Here is a 13,196-nt window from a genome sequence, read left to right as displayed (position 1 = left end):
GAAAAATAATTCCTCCTAACCACTACCTTTCCTGACTTCAAATGATAGGAGAAACTTTAGAAAGCGTGATCCTACAAACAGAAACCACATACCTGTGTACAGTTTACTGACCCCAAGTATGCAGGGATTATCCAAGAGGTTCATCTTTTTACTTATTAACAGTAAACAAGTCGAGAAGAAACTCGCTGTGCACCCTGGAGGTGAATGATTGATATGCCTACGTGCCAATGTATAGCCGGTGTAATTACAGCGACACACAGATGTAGTGAGACCCCCAACATGTTTACCAAGACGAGACAGGATTGGTTATGATTAACACAATGGTACCGCGCTGAGTTACATACACGCTAATGTTTCTAGCCAAGGTTGTGTCAAATTGTTCCAATAACAATGACATAATTTCAATCTGATGTTTGGTATTTTAATGATTCATTTGAGTTTCTGGGTACAACTTACACAACAAAATAATTCCATGTTTTTAAAACGAGAATGTGTTGTGGATTTTCTACAACTTCTTTGACTGCAAGTTTTTGTAGCCATCAACAAGATTCTGGCATAACTCTGGTAGAAACAGTGGAGGTTTTTTAATAAATCTGGTTTTAGGAATAGTCAGCACATTTTTGTTTATTGCTTATCAATTTCAAAACTATTCAATGTGCGTTTTGGATCAATGTACATTGATCTAGACATCAATTATATTGTGTTTCAACCATCTAACCCAAATGTCATCATCCTGTGTCGTCCTCCAGACTAAAGCCTGTAATGAAATGGAAACTGCAGAAACACCAGGGGTCGTTGTTCATAATTACACAGTTTTACCCCTCCACTGCCTGAGAGGGTGGTGACAGCTTCAAGTTTGACTGAAGTGTGTAACTCCCCACATAGACAAGTCAAACACCTTCTGCAGAAACTCAGACCAAATTTGGGCTATTTGCCCAGAGTACAAAAACTATGTCTGCAAAACTGTCAAGCACAGTGTTGGCCACGTCATAATGTGGACTAAAAGAACAATTTAAAGGACTCCTGCTAAAGGAAAAGTGGTCAAATATCCAGCCGGTATTGCTCAGTGACAGCATAAAGATGTCCACCTAATTCTTCTTTTAAAATTCATTGAAATTGTAGAGTCATTCCATCCCGGAAATGGAAACATGTGATACGAGGTTAAATCAGCCATGTCACGCAGGAGCACATGTTTAACATGCATGAAGGGAGCTGGCAGTCAGTTGATAAGATAAAGACATATGTAATTCACAGTTTTACCTCCCACCTAACGCTAAGGAACATGGGGAAATTAAGTTTTTGTCATCAATTAGTAACCCTTGGACCTAACTGGGCTTATAAACAAAGACGGATAACTTTATTCCTAGTGAATCAAATTAGGGACAGTATAAATCACATGCTGAATTCATTCTAGATACAATAAACTGTGCTTCAATTGTGTGTTTATTTGAGCATGATTGAGGTAAAACAAACAGAAATGTGGTAACTATTTCTCTTGGACAAAGGTAGTGACAATGACTCTGTCCAGGTAATTCACTGATTACCCAGAGCTCCTGAAGATGACAGAGCTTCCAGCCCTTCTGCTAAGACTGAGACCAACCACCAAAAAAATGAAGCTCATTTCAGTCACTTGTATCTGGCATCTTGTTCTTTTGGTCATGATCCATATCTCCAGACCATAGATAAGGGCTGGAATGTAGATGAACTGGTAAACTGAGACCTGAAGTTTATAACTGAGATCCTACCCTGCAGTGACAGAGCACATTACTACAGACAAAACCCTAATCTGTCTAGCAATCGTCTGTTTTACACTTCCATCACTGGAACATAAAATACTGAGATACTGGAACGACTTCGATTGCATGAGAGACTGAGAAGTCCACCGTTTTTCAGTTCAGGAGTTCAAACTTGTTAGAGTTTACAGTCATTCTGGCTGAAAAACACTCCAGAGCACACCTGATGTTATGACTCTAGACGCAAAGAGAAATGCATCATCTGCAAAAAAGCACAGGAGACCTCGAGGCTTTCCTATCTGGACATCCTCGTCACCATGGTTATGATTTGAGATCCTGTCTATAAATATCTCAAACAGGATCTCTGACGTTCGAGAGTACAAGTCACCAAAAAGGCCAGATCGTGGGCCAGACATATTCCTGGTTTAGTTATTTATTAAAACTTTAAGTAAAACAAACCAGTAAAAACAAAACAAAACAAAAAAAAACTGCCAAAATGTGGAGTCGCCATGCAAAAAACAGTTAATCCTTATTGGTTCCGACAAAATTAGAGATCAAGTGGGAGAATGTCTCTAAAACTAAAGCTCTCGCAGTTTCTGGACCATATAGAGTATAACTAAATTTAAGGCCAATGCAGGAAACATCAGCAATAACACACAACTTTTAAAACACTGCTTATGTAGTTTAACATTGCTTTTGTTGATTAGAACTTATAGAATACATTTCGAGTTCTGTCGTTCATCTCAGAAAGCATCTTTACATCGTTTTGAGATAATTCAATCTATATGTGTAGAACATTTTCTGGTCTCAAACTGTGTGTCTGTGAGAACTTTCATGTTTTACATTGCCTGTGTTTCCAGAGTCCAGTAGATGTGAATGTGTAGTGGAACTGAGGGGAAATTAATGTTTTTCCACAGTGAAATTTTAAGATTTTTGGGACCTGTGTTTAACACCCATATGTTTTGCAAATCATTAAACACATTGCTGAAGTTGGCACTAGAATTCAGCAGTGAGCTAAAAGGCTATTTTACTGCTTTTTTGGTATCAGAAACTTTTGATCCTCCTGAGATTCCCTAAGTTCTTCATGGTTTAATCTCTTTTATAGACTTATCTTTACAAGGATCTACTCTTCAATTTCTAAAGTAAACACCTACATTTTTCCGAGTACCTTGTAACTTGAAGTAACTTTTTATAATGTGAATTTTTAGGTAAAAAAAACTCCAAATATGTTCAAAAGTTAAAACCTGAAGTCACCCGTTTCAGTTCTGCCCTCTGCTGTTCAACAACTGAACCACACTCTTGTTGAAACCAACAATAAGGTGGAAGATTTATTTTATCTATTGTTTTTACTTAGACAATAGAACAGTTCTGAGACCCATACTTTAGTTCTTTAACACTTTATTTGTTCAAAATGTTCAAAAATATGTTTTCACAGATGAACTGAAACAAATGTTCATCTCATCTCATTGGTCAGTGCTTTTTTCATCATAATACCACAAGGAAAACACAAACACACAAGAGAACATCCAAGAAAAAATTTGCATTGTACAGAGAAACAGTGATTTATTTTGGTACTGCTCCATGAATTCAGTTCTGCAGTCTCCAGCAGTAAGAGCTTTTTATAATGCATTAATTTTCATGTTTTTGAAATTAAAGATTTTGTTCTAGTTTGTGAGAAACAGTAAAAAATACAGTACAGTTACTCAAAGATAAGGCAAATCAAACACAAACAGGGCGAAAATGTGCAAAAATAAAAACATTTGATGCTTGTTATTCTAATAACGGATCTCATTTTGTGCAACAAAAATATAATGAACATAGGTAGTTTGTAGTTTCCATTTTCCAACTGGCCTCATTCAAGCAGCAATAAGAAAACAAACACATTTTATAAAGGGGAAACTAAAGGATTTTAGAGGCTGTAAAGTAAATTCAATTATGTTTAAAAGGTCCATATTATTACAGTTTATACCAATCGGTCTATAACTCGTGCTTGCAAAAGCAAAGAGGTTTTTACTTGTCTTCTGGGCTCCATTTACCTTGCAGATGAACACATAAATAAGCTGCTGGACACACAAGACATGCCCTTCCACACCTGATCTTTTTGAATTTGTCTGTATTTTGATTAAGATGCATTTGCACTTTTGTTTAACTCAGTACAGACACATCACAGTGACAACTCCCGAGATTTAAATCAACAAAACTTCCATCAGGTTTTCAAATGGAGTAAAGATTTCAATACCGTTCCCCACTGGTAGATTTCTGTGTTAATCTTAAATACTATAATGACTGGTTGTTTACATTCATAATCTGCTAAATCAGTAATCTTGATAAAACTTGAACCGATTATAAAAAAATATTCAGTTTGTAACTTAAACGCAAAAGGATGGACAGCTAAGGTGCATGCATAAAAATAATTGAACTGCACTGAAAGTGCAAACATGCAATTAAAATAATATTTTTGAAGTACAGTTGTTATTAAAGATCAATATTGTACATTCCTCCATGCACACACAATCCAGAGGATATTACATCAACATATACTTAGCAGTAGAGGAAAATAAAAAAAATAGACTCTCATCATCATGCCCTGCTTATAGACTGAGTTAGTCACATAATGTCATGTTTAAGTGATTACCTTAGAGCAGTGGTTCTTAACCTTTTTTGAGGTACCAAACCCACCAGTTTCATATGCAAATTCACTGAACCCTTCTGTAGTGATAAATAAAATATGATTTTTTTTCCCCCCAAATTCAAGATATTGGGGTGACCCAACTAGAGTGTAGTTGGGTCACCCCAAGATCACCAAGTCTTCTTAAAAAGTAAAGTCTTTGAGAACAGTTCTTCAAAATATAGTCAGTGTTTTCAGCAAAGTTGAGCTGACTGTCCAGGAACGAGCCAATCAGTGTTACTCCGCAGCACTGATTGGCTAAGCAATGTAACGTGATCCTCTGCAGCAAGTGATGGCAAAGCGGGGCGTCATCACGACTTTACACAGTGTGTCTTTACCTCCGCGGCAGAGGCTCCGCCGAACCCCTGAGACCGACTCACCGAACCCCTGGGGTTCGATCAAACCCAGGTTAAGAACCACTGCCTTAGAGTGATTGTTGTGTTCATTAGGTTACAGCTGAATTGTGAAAAGAAAAAAAAAAAAAAACGTTAAGCAAAAATTACAGCATCAGTCTGGTTTGATTATCGGTGATCGTTCTGCTCTGTGATTGATTCTGTTGCTCATGATTTAGCCTAAGGAGGTAGGACTAAGAATAAAAACAAGAACAGCAACTAAAACAATGCTTTCGGATATAATGCTGTCACACATAATTTGTTTTTCCACAGGGAAAATATGAGACTCACAACAAAAGAAAAAACAAACAAACAAAAAAAACACAAAAAATCCCCACATTTTTGACGTTTGAAGAGGCCATGTGCATCTATGCTTCACTGATAAAATGAATTTCTGCTCTCACTAGGAGCAGACATTTGTGATCGCAAGTTTCTCACAACAAGCGAATAGGTAAAAACTTTAATACTTAAATTGAAACAGATACTCTCACGTATTGTTAATGTTATCGCCACCTACTGGCACTTTATGGGTATTTCAGCAGTTTAGCTGAAAATCTTTAACCCATGTGAATTGAGGCCGTTTTATTTTTTAGAAATGGAAGCAAAATAGTAGAACAGTCTGGAACGATGTCATTATTTTTTTAACATCTTCACCAGAGAAAGGTCTCATTTAGAATATGGAATGAGTTGTGTGAAATGTCACAGTCTTTGTTATCAATTCACAAAAAAAATAGCTCCAGTTGATTCAGACCAGAACGGGACAACTGCAGTTAAATTAGACATAAAATAAGGTTTAGAGGTAAAATATTGTGTATGTGAATGGCAAAGATAGAGATAAAAAAAATTCTGTTCAGATGTCAAACCAATAATTTCTATTTTTCCTCCCAAAGTTCTTATAAAAACATAAGAAGTACATAAGAGTTAAAAAATGTAGGCAAAAGAAGGCAGAATTCATGCAGGCAGTTACATTTGATTCAAATAATCCACTCTGTAAATACTTCTGCACAAAAAACAGACAAAACCTAATCAAATGCAAAATATGATGTCACTTAAAAACATCAAAGTTCAAACATTTCAGCTCCATGCATTGATCTAATAGTCAATTTTATGTTCGCTGCTGTGAAAACAGAAGGTGCCATCACTTACTTTGCAATGCCACAGTCATAAAACTCTAAGAGCTTTTAATATTGGTCAATGTCTACCACTCAGCATCAACACTACAGGCGTCTCGCACTCACAGCAAGAAAAGGCGAAGGCAACAACTGAAGGTTGTTTTAATGTAATGTGAGGTTCACTTATCTGCCGCCGGTCCGGCTGAGACAGGGCCGGCTGTGTCTGAAGTCCATGATGTTTACAGCCGTCTGGTGCCACCAGTAAAACATCACCACCACCAGTACGTGCCACAGCTGGTGGCTGGCGCCGATGTAGTTCACCTGACCTGGAGGGGAAGGAAAAAAAAGAGAAATATATATAAAATATATATATTATTGTATTTCCTCTAAAGTTTATTTGTGTATAATCATGTCTGTATACTGTAATATTGAAATCAACATTTTTGCATGGGCAGACAAGTATGCTCTATAAAGCTGATTCTGAAAACAGTTTCCAAACAATGTCAAAAATGGAAGAAAAAAAAAGCAAAAAAAGAAAAAGTAAAATATATTACTGATTCTTTTAGTCAATCCTTTGTGGAAAATTGCAAATATTCCATCACAAAATTGAAAAAAAAAAATCCTTAAAGCTGTATTTGTTCTTAAATCTATATCTAAAAACATTAGTTGGTTCTTTATTGCTTTGTGTAAAAGTTATAAACAGCCACTACGAAAGTTTCAAAGAGCCGCAGGTTGCAGAAAAACTATAATGCTTTAAAATCAAATCATGTTTCTTGCTTCTTAGACATAAATGAATGGCATAAAGTCTCATGTGTTCTAGAACTTAAATTTAAGTTGGTATTTCCCACTGAAACACAAGGACTTTATTCAGTTCACATTGCACCAATTTACAGTGAAAGTATTCTCCAGACACTCAGCAGATTGCTTTAATAGATCACAGCCACTGATGATGTTATTGGAAAGATTTTTTTTAAATCAGACACAATCCTGGGTTCGCTTTTTAGGTGCTATTGAGATAATAAGTCTCAGTTAGTGATACTTGGGAAATTCAGATGCAGGTAATTTCAAGGCTGAATGGCTTTTTCATCAGATCTTGGAAATCACAGCACAGAGAGACGAATGAAAGACAAAATAAAATCTCACCAGGAAAATATCGCTCAGGAATTTTGGTGGCATAGAACAGGAACGCAGACCCAGCTATCAGGTACATTACAATCACACGAGGCAGAAACAGCTGCAAAATAAATGGATTGCAAGATTTTATTTTTGGTTTTCATCTCGATTTCTTACGACGCCGACTTTCCTTCCGCACCTGCACAATCTCCGATGCGAACCCTTCACTCAGCCAGATCCAGTGGCAGGCAGGAATCACACCGACGCCCGCCACGCAGCAGAAGATTGTCATCCTGATCATTTTCCAGTCGTTGCTGAGGTAACGAGGGTGAACCTGAGCGCAGAAGATGGCCAGGATCAAGGAGAGCACCGTCAGCAGGTAGACCTGTCGCCAAAACTGGAGGGGGGGAGATGAGGCATAGTCGAAGTCTTCAGTAGGCAAAGATATTTGTTGAGAAGCAGCTGCTAAACGTCTTCACTCACAGCATTACAGTAGAAAGCGTAGAAGATCCCAGGAACGTAGCAGCCCAGGATCCCGATGGAAATGCCGGCGTAGTCCAGCGCCAGCCAGCGGCGGCACGTCTTTTCCAGGCGGTGGCATGAGAACAGGTGGTATCCCACTGAACACAGCATGCAGACCTGGAGGGGAAACAGCTCAACTTTAATTTATGTAGAGAGCAATAAACGAGCTGCAGAGCTAGTTCCAGCGACTAGATTACTTTTGGTATCATAATCACAAGTCTCTTCATCTACAACACGTAAATTTATCATTTCAAGACAAACACAAAATACACAGAGGAGTAACTATGCAAAACGTAACATGTAAACAAAACCAGTCGAAGCCACTGGTTTAAGTCAGAGGTTGTTGATTTAATTGCTGGTTTCTACACAAACTGACAAAAACACACAGCTAACAGTTATTTATGCCAACTTCACTGAGATGAACTACTATTCATCTACACACACCTGTTAAATGATACCGACACCACTGTGTTTAACAATGGTAGGGTGATCTCTTGGTGAGATCGCCCTACCATGGTGATGCATATTGTTGGTTTTGCTCCAGATGAATATAACACATCCTTTCACCAGGTTTTGGGATTATTTTAGCTGCAATATGAATAGTTTTTTTTCCACATTTCTTTTTACAAAAATGTGTTTTTTGTTCTGTTGCTGTTCGCAAATTTTCTCAGGAAGGTCACTTGCACTATAAAGGCCTCATGTTGCTACATAAAGTACATCAAAAAATTTTTTATAAAGTTTGTTTTTATTGTTACTTACCTTTTTGTTTAAATTTAGGCTTGTGTAATACTATTAAAAAAATTGGCAACACATTTCAGCATCTGATGTCAAGATAATCATTATCCACCTTCAAAAACTTGTATTGGTTGATCTCTAATGGTTCTCAGTTAAATAAAAACACTTGCTTCATTATGTACTGTGGTGAAAATAACATGCTGCCTTTACACAGTGGTGTTTTGCTCAAAGTTATTATTCTGAGAGTCTCATGCTGCCAAATCCAGACATACAAAGAACAAAGCAGATGTTTGTAAGGTGCAGAACACACCCACTGCTTACTGAAATGACTTCAAAAGATGTTCCAACCGGGTATTAATTTGAGGGTGTGCACAACTATGCAACTAGGTTACGGCTTTTTTATACGTTTATATTTCAGTTGAACTGCACATGTCACATTAGAGATGAAAAAGTTCCTAAACGACCTAATTTAGTTGACTTTTAACAGGGTTGTGTACATGTTTTTAATCCACTGTGACTCCACTGTCGACACACACCTGAGAGGGTGCAGCTGACTGAACCTGCACCAGGAAAGGTATCCCTACATGAATCAGTTTGTTAAACCAAACAATGAAGGAAGCAATCAGCTCACCACTGATGGACAAACAAAGAAAATCCTCTGAAAAAAATTAAATAAAATCAACAAGCAGCAGACTACAGCAACTGTTACCTGGAAGCAGAAGAGTCCTATAGCGTAGATGACGTAGTCTTCTCTGTTTGCTCCAGCGGCTGGTAGAACTGAGGAGAGGTCATTGACCCCAAGAGAGAAAAAAAGGAGAAAACCCAGAAGGTGGCTCCAGATATTCACAGTCTCATTGGATAGAATAAATATACTGTAGGGAAAAGAAAGCAGGAAACTGTAAGAACCATGTAGAATATCTCAAAAGGTTACTTTACATGTTATGTTTATTAAATAAAATGTGCGGCTCTTTCATTTCCTGCACATTTGAATAAACAAGGATATATATATATATATATATATATTAGCATTTGAGTCGATTAAGAAAACATATCAAATTGTTTTTTTGAGGACTTATAATATGTCATGTAGGGCTGTGCAAATGATAAATAATGGTCTATTTAATCGGATTTCACCTGTTTTAACGACTGCTGAGCTCTGGAAATAAAAACTTTAGGTGAGTTCTTTGTGATATAAATTCATGTAGAGCCTATCATACTTCTCACCTCTTCAGACAGAGTTTGGAGGTCAGGTGTGCCCTGTAGCCATCTGTGATGTAGGGGTTTTCTTTGAGGAAGAGAGGGATTTGTTCGTAGGTGTACAACCGAATCCTGTGCGGCAGCAGCACCGGCCAGTGCTGGTAGCTGCCCAGCTCTATGTAGTGGGCAGTTTTCAGCAGCTTCTTCGGCATCTTCAGCAGCATCTTGTTCTGGGCTCCACGGACACAGCAAAGGAAGCTGGAGACGTTAAGGCTGCGGAGTAAATAAACAGGGAAACGCAACGATCGAAAATCTAGCGACGTGTAAACAAATAGGAAAAACTAAGCAATAATTCCAACAAAAAAAAAAATTGCGGATGAACTAGACCTTAAATGTTACGGCTCCAAGTTCTGACAATAAGTTCTGAAACCAGCGAAGCAAGCATGTTCAGTTTTTTTTTTCTTCTTCTTTTCTGCTAAACTGGTTTGTTGAGGTCTCCCAGCAGGCTAAACCTAAGATGCTAATGCTAACAGGTTAAAAAACTTGGATAAAAATAACCGGAAGCTCACCATTATCAGTCCCACTGTCCTCGAACAGGTATTTCAGCCATATCCGGACGGCTGTTGGCTTGACGCGGTGGTAAAAAAAGAATCACATTTTGGTAAATGTACACATTTTAATAAGCTAACGTATAGTATGAGTGTAGAACCTTTCAGCAGCATCAAACCTGTTTGTTTTGATAGGAAATATGGAAGCTATGCGTTACTGCCACCTACGGGTGAGAGTACAACATTGCCTCTGGAGCCATTTATTAAACGTTAAAAATAGAAAAATGCATTATATTACTGTAAGTTGAATTTGAATGGAATGTTTCTATCTGGCACCTGTCATAATTTAAATAATAATAATTATATATATATATATATATATATATATATATATATATATATATATATATATATATATATATATATATATATATATAAAATATATATATAATATATATATATGTGTGTGTGTGTGTGTGTAGACGCACACATATATGTGTGTGTCTACATAGACACACACTCATATAGACACATATACACAAAATTCCTATAGAAACTGTTTTATCAAAACTATTGCAGATTTATTACAACTGTGAGCAAACAGCTTTGTGGTTTATCTTTAATTTAATTGAACAGTTTGTAATTTGGTCTAAATCTGATCACATAATTGGACTGTACTGGAATCGCTTGAATTAACCTAAATTTATTTTGTACTACTAGAATCTGTACATATGGATTTATGTTGGACCTGTCTGCCCAGTAAAGTGTCTTGAGTTGGCAGTTGATGTTGTGAGTTATGTGAATAAATAATTACATGTATTAATATCCGTTCGCACACGGACCCACAAATCCAATTATATGTTAAAAACAACATAATTGGAGCAACCTTTTCCCGGAACCTTGCAACAAGAAGTGGTAAACCATGTTTTGTGTTTCTTTACAGCCTTTAAAGTAAATTGCAGGTATTTATGTCTTTTTGACAATATTTATTTAATCTTAATTTATTTTCTATAGGCTAAAAATTAAACACCAGTATACATCTTGAGGGTTGCTATTATAAAAAATCCCAGTTATGCATTTGACGACAGTGTAATTAAAACACAGCTTGTTTTCTGACCTCGTGAGGCTATAAGTCTTCCTTTGTTTGTTTATTTAATAGGCAAGGCTTATGACCACGGAGACAGTTTCGTTTTTTTTACACTGTGATAGACTGCAGGGATTAACTGTGGTCACAATATTTCTTTCTGGGTATTCAAATGTGGCAGCAAGCATTCCTTCATTCTTTGTACTATTAACCGCTCATTTGCCCACTATTCCTCAATCAGCAGGGTAATTGTCATCAGGAACTCATCCTGTTTCTGCTTTTCTAGTTTGCAAATAATAAAATAGATTTTTAGCCTTTTGTTTTGAAATTTAAAATAAAAGAAGGTCCAACCACACCCAAACAAATACAACAGAGATCACATCATCCATTTTGAGGGAGGGGGATTCATTATGCTGTGTTATTATATGAGGCGTTTGCTGTCATGACTTCATTCAAATGGTTTGCTGAGCTGAAAACCAACTTGGAATCCACATTGCATCCTTGCACGTTCCACAATGAAATATGTAATTACAGGGCTGCTGCATCACCAAAGGACAGACAGGAATGAAGCCAACATCTCACCCTGATGAGGTCTGATAAAGTTCAGCTTTGTGAAAGGAAATTGGTCTTCTTGCTCCAGAAGGACTTGAAAGACAAATAAATTATGAGTTAATCAATATGTTGATGGCGCAACCCCTGACTCGTGACATGGTGATCACTGTAATTCACCATTTGGGAAATCACATTTTGGATAAGCTTTAAGCATACGGACACACCAAGGATGTCTGAAGAGCATATTCAGTTACAGTTCCTTCTGCAGTGGATTAACACAATAATGATGCACTTGTTTAAACATTTTGGATAAAAACACATTGTGTAGTTGATTTAGAGGACTGTCAAAGTTGTAGAGCATAAAAATTTTAATAAGCCTCTGGGTTGATCTCACATAAAGTGACATGTTTGGTTGATTCTTAAAGTCAGTGGGACATTATTTAGCTTCTTAAACTAAATAAGACAAGAAGCTAAAGTCTCATAAAGATTTTTTAATTATTTATTTTCACATGTCACATGTTGGTTATCTCTGTGTTTTTCTACTGTGGCATTGTTATCTATTTAGTCAGCTGATCTTGTAGAAGGCACAGGAAGAGAACGATGTATCTTCAAAATAAAAGTCCATACCAAATATGTCCATGTTTTCCTGGCAATCCCAGTGTTAATAATTTGTTCTAACAGATTTCACATTATTAAAAAAAAAAAAAAAAGTCAGAAATAAACAAATGGTATGTTGTAGCCTATCTCTATTTCTGGAACACTCTGTGTAAAGAAACTAAAGAGAGTAGATAATTTTTTATATATATTTTTTTAAAGAAAACAAGAAGATATATTCTATCAATATTGACTCAGGAGAGCGTTGTAGAATTACAAAAATATATCTTGTTTGCTTTATTATTATTATTATTATTATTATTATTATTATTATTATTATTATTATTATTATCCTGTTTTGTGATGAAAGATGTACTGTATATGGATAGTTGATTGATGTTTTGTTGCTTATGGTGACCTTGAAAGAAGGGGTCTATTTTTTATTTTTTTCCAACTGCTCCTTTTCATTTTAAACGTTTGTTTAAATATCAGCATGTTTAAAATGTAAATGACTGAAATAAACAAACAACTGGGACGACTAATTTGTTATTTTAAATGGTGAAGAAATAAACTGTAAAAATGATTTTGTTGTATTTATTTTAATCTCGGAGGCACCACTGGTTGAAAAAACTCAATTAATTCCAAATTTTGGATTATTGTCCACTTAAAGAAACGTACTCAAATTGACTTTTCTAAATTTGCAATGTCACAGGTATCAGTAAAAGTAAGACACTGAATAAATGAGCGATATAGACCACGAATTGTGCCTCGCATAATATATGTTTACTATCCTCTATCTGTATTATACTTATTCCAAAAAAAATATTTTGAAAATGAACTTTTTACTTTCAACGAAGTCACAACTTAAACAAGGCTCAACAAATGTTTGGGTTATTATTTTTATGTTTTAAACACGAGTTTACTGGTGATCTTGTCTTTTAAATAA

The 13,196-nt window shown here is 36.2% G+C and overlaps 1 protein-coding gene across 1 annotated transcript; it reads right to left on the bottom strand.

Annotated features, from left to right (window-relative positions):
* Positions 1-4,845: 4,845 nt before the first annotated feature.
* LOC103145732 (progestin and adipoQ receptor family member 3-like) lies at positions 4,846-10,251 on the bottom strand. The gene is made up of 7 exons (XM_007563295.2): positions 10,042-10,251; positions 9,500-9,745; positions 8,985-9,147; positions 7,502-7,657; positions 7,218-7,415; positions 7,049-7,139; positions 4,846-6,231 (listed from the first exon to the last, which is right to left on the bottom strand). The coding sequence occupies exons 2-7, from the start codon at positions 9,694-9,696 to the stop codon at positions 6,089-6,091; spliced, it is 948 nt and encodes a 315-aa protein (XP_007563357.1). The 5' UTR covers positions 9,697-9,745; positions 10,042-10,251; the 3' UTR covers positions 4,846-6,088.
* Between the last annotated feature and the right edge of the window lie 2,945 nt (positions 10,252-13,196).

This window comes from Poecilia formosa, unplaced genomic scaffold (genome assembly GCF_000485575.1).
Source record: "Poecilia formosa unplaced genomic scaffold, Poecilia_formosa-5.1.2 Scaffold146, whole genome shotgun sequence".
In the NCBI taxonomy this organism is placed as follows: domain Eukaryota; kingdom Metazoa; phylum Chordata; class Actinopteri; order Cyprinodontiformes; family Poeciliidae; genus Poecilia; species Poecilia formosa.
Note: the sequence above shows the minus strand (reverse complement) of the source record. Positions and strands in the feature narration are given on the sequence as shown.

What these genes read in the sequence shown, in the direction of transcription:
- LOC103145732 (XM_007563295.2), bottom strand. Translation starts at nt 9,696, where the DNA reads ATGCTGCTGAAGATGCCGAAGAAGCTGCTGAAAACTGCCCACTACATA. An exon ending in ACGCTTTCTACTGTAATGCT is followed by an intron (nt 7,416 to 7,501) that starts GTGAGTGAAGAC and finishes CCCCCCCTCCAG; the next exon opens with TTTTGGCGACAGGTCTACCT. An exon ending in TCCTGAGCGATATTTTCCTG is followed by an intron (nt 6,232 to 7,048) that starts GTGAGATTTTAT and finishes CTTCCCCTCCAG; the next exon opens with GTCAGGTGAACTACATCGGC.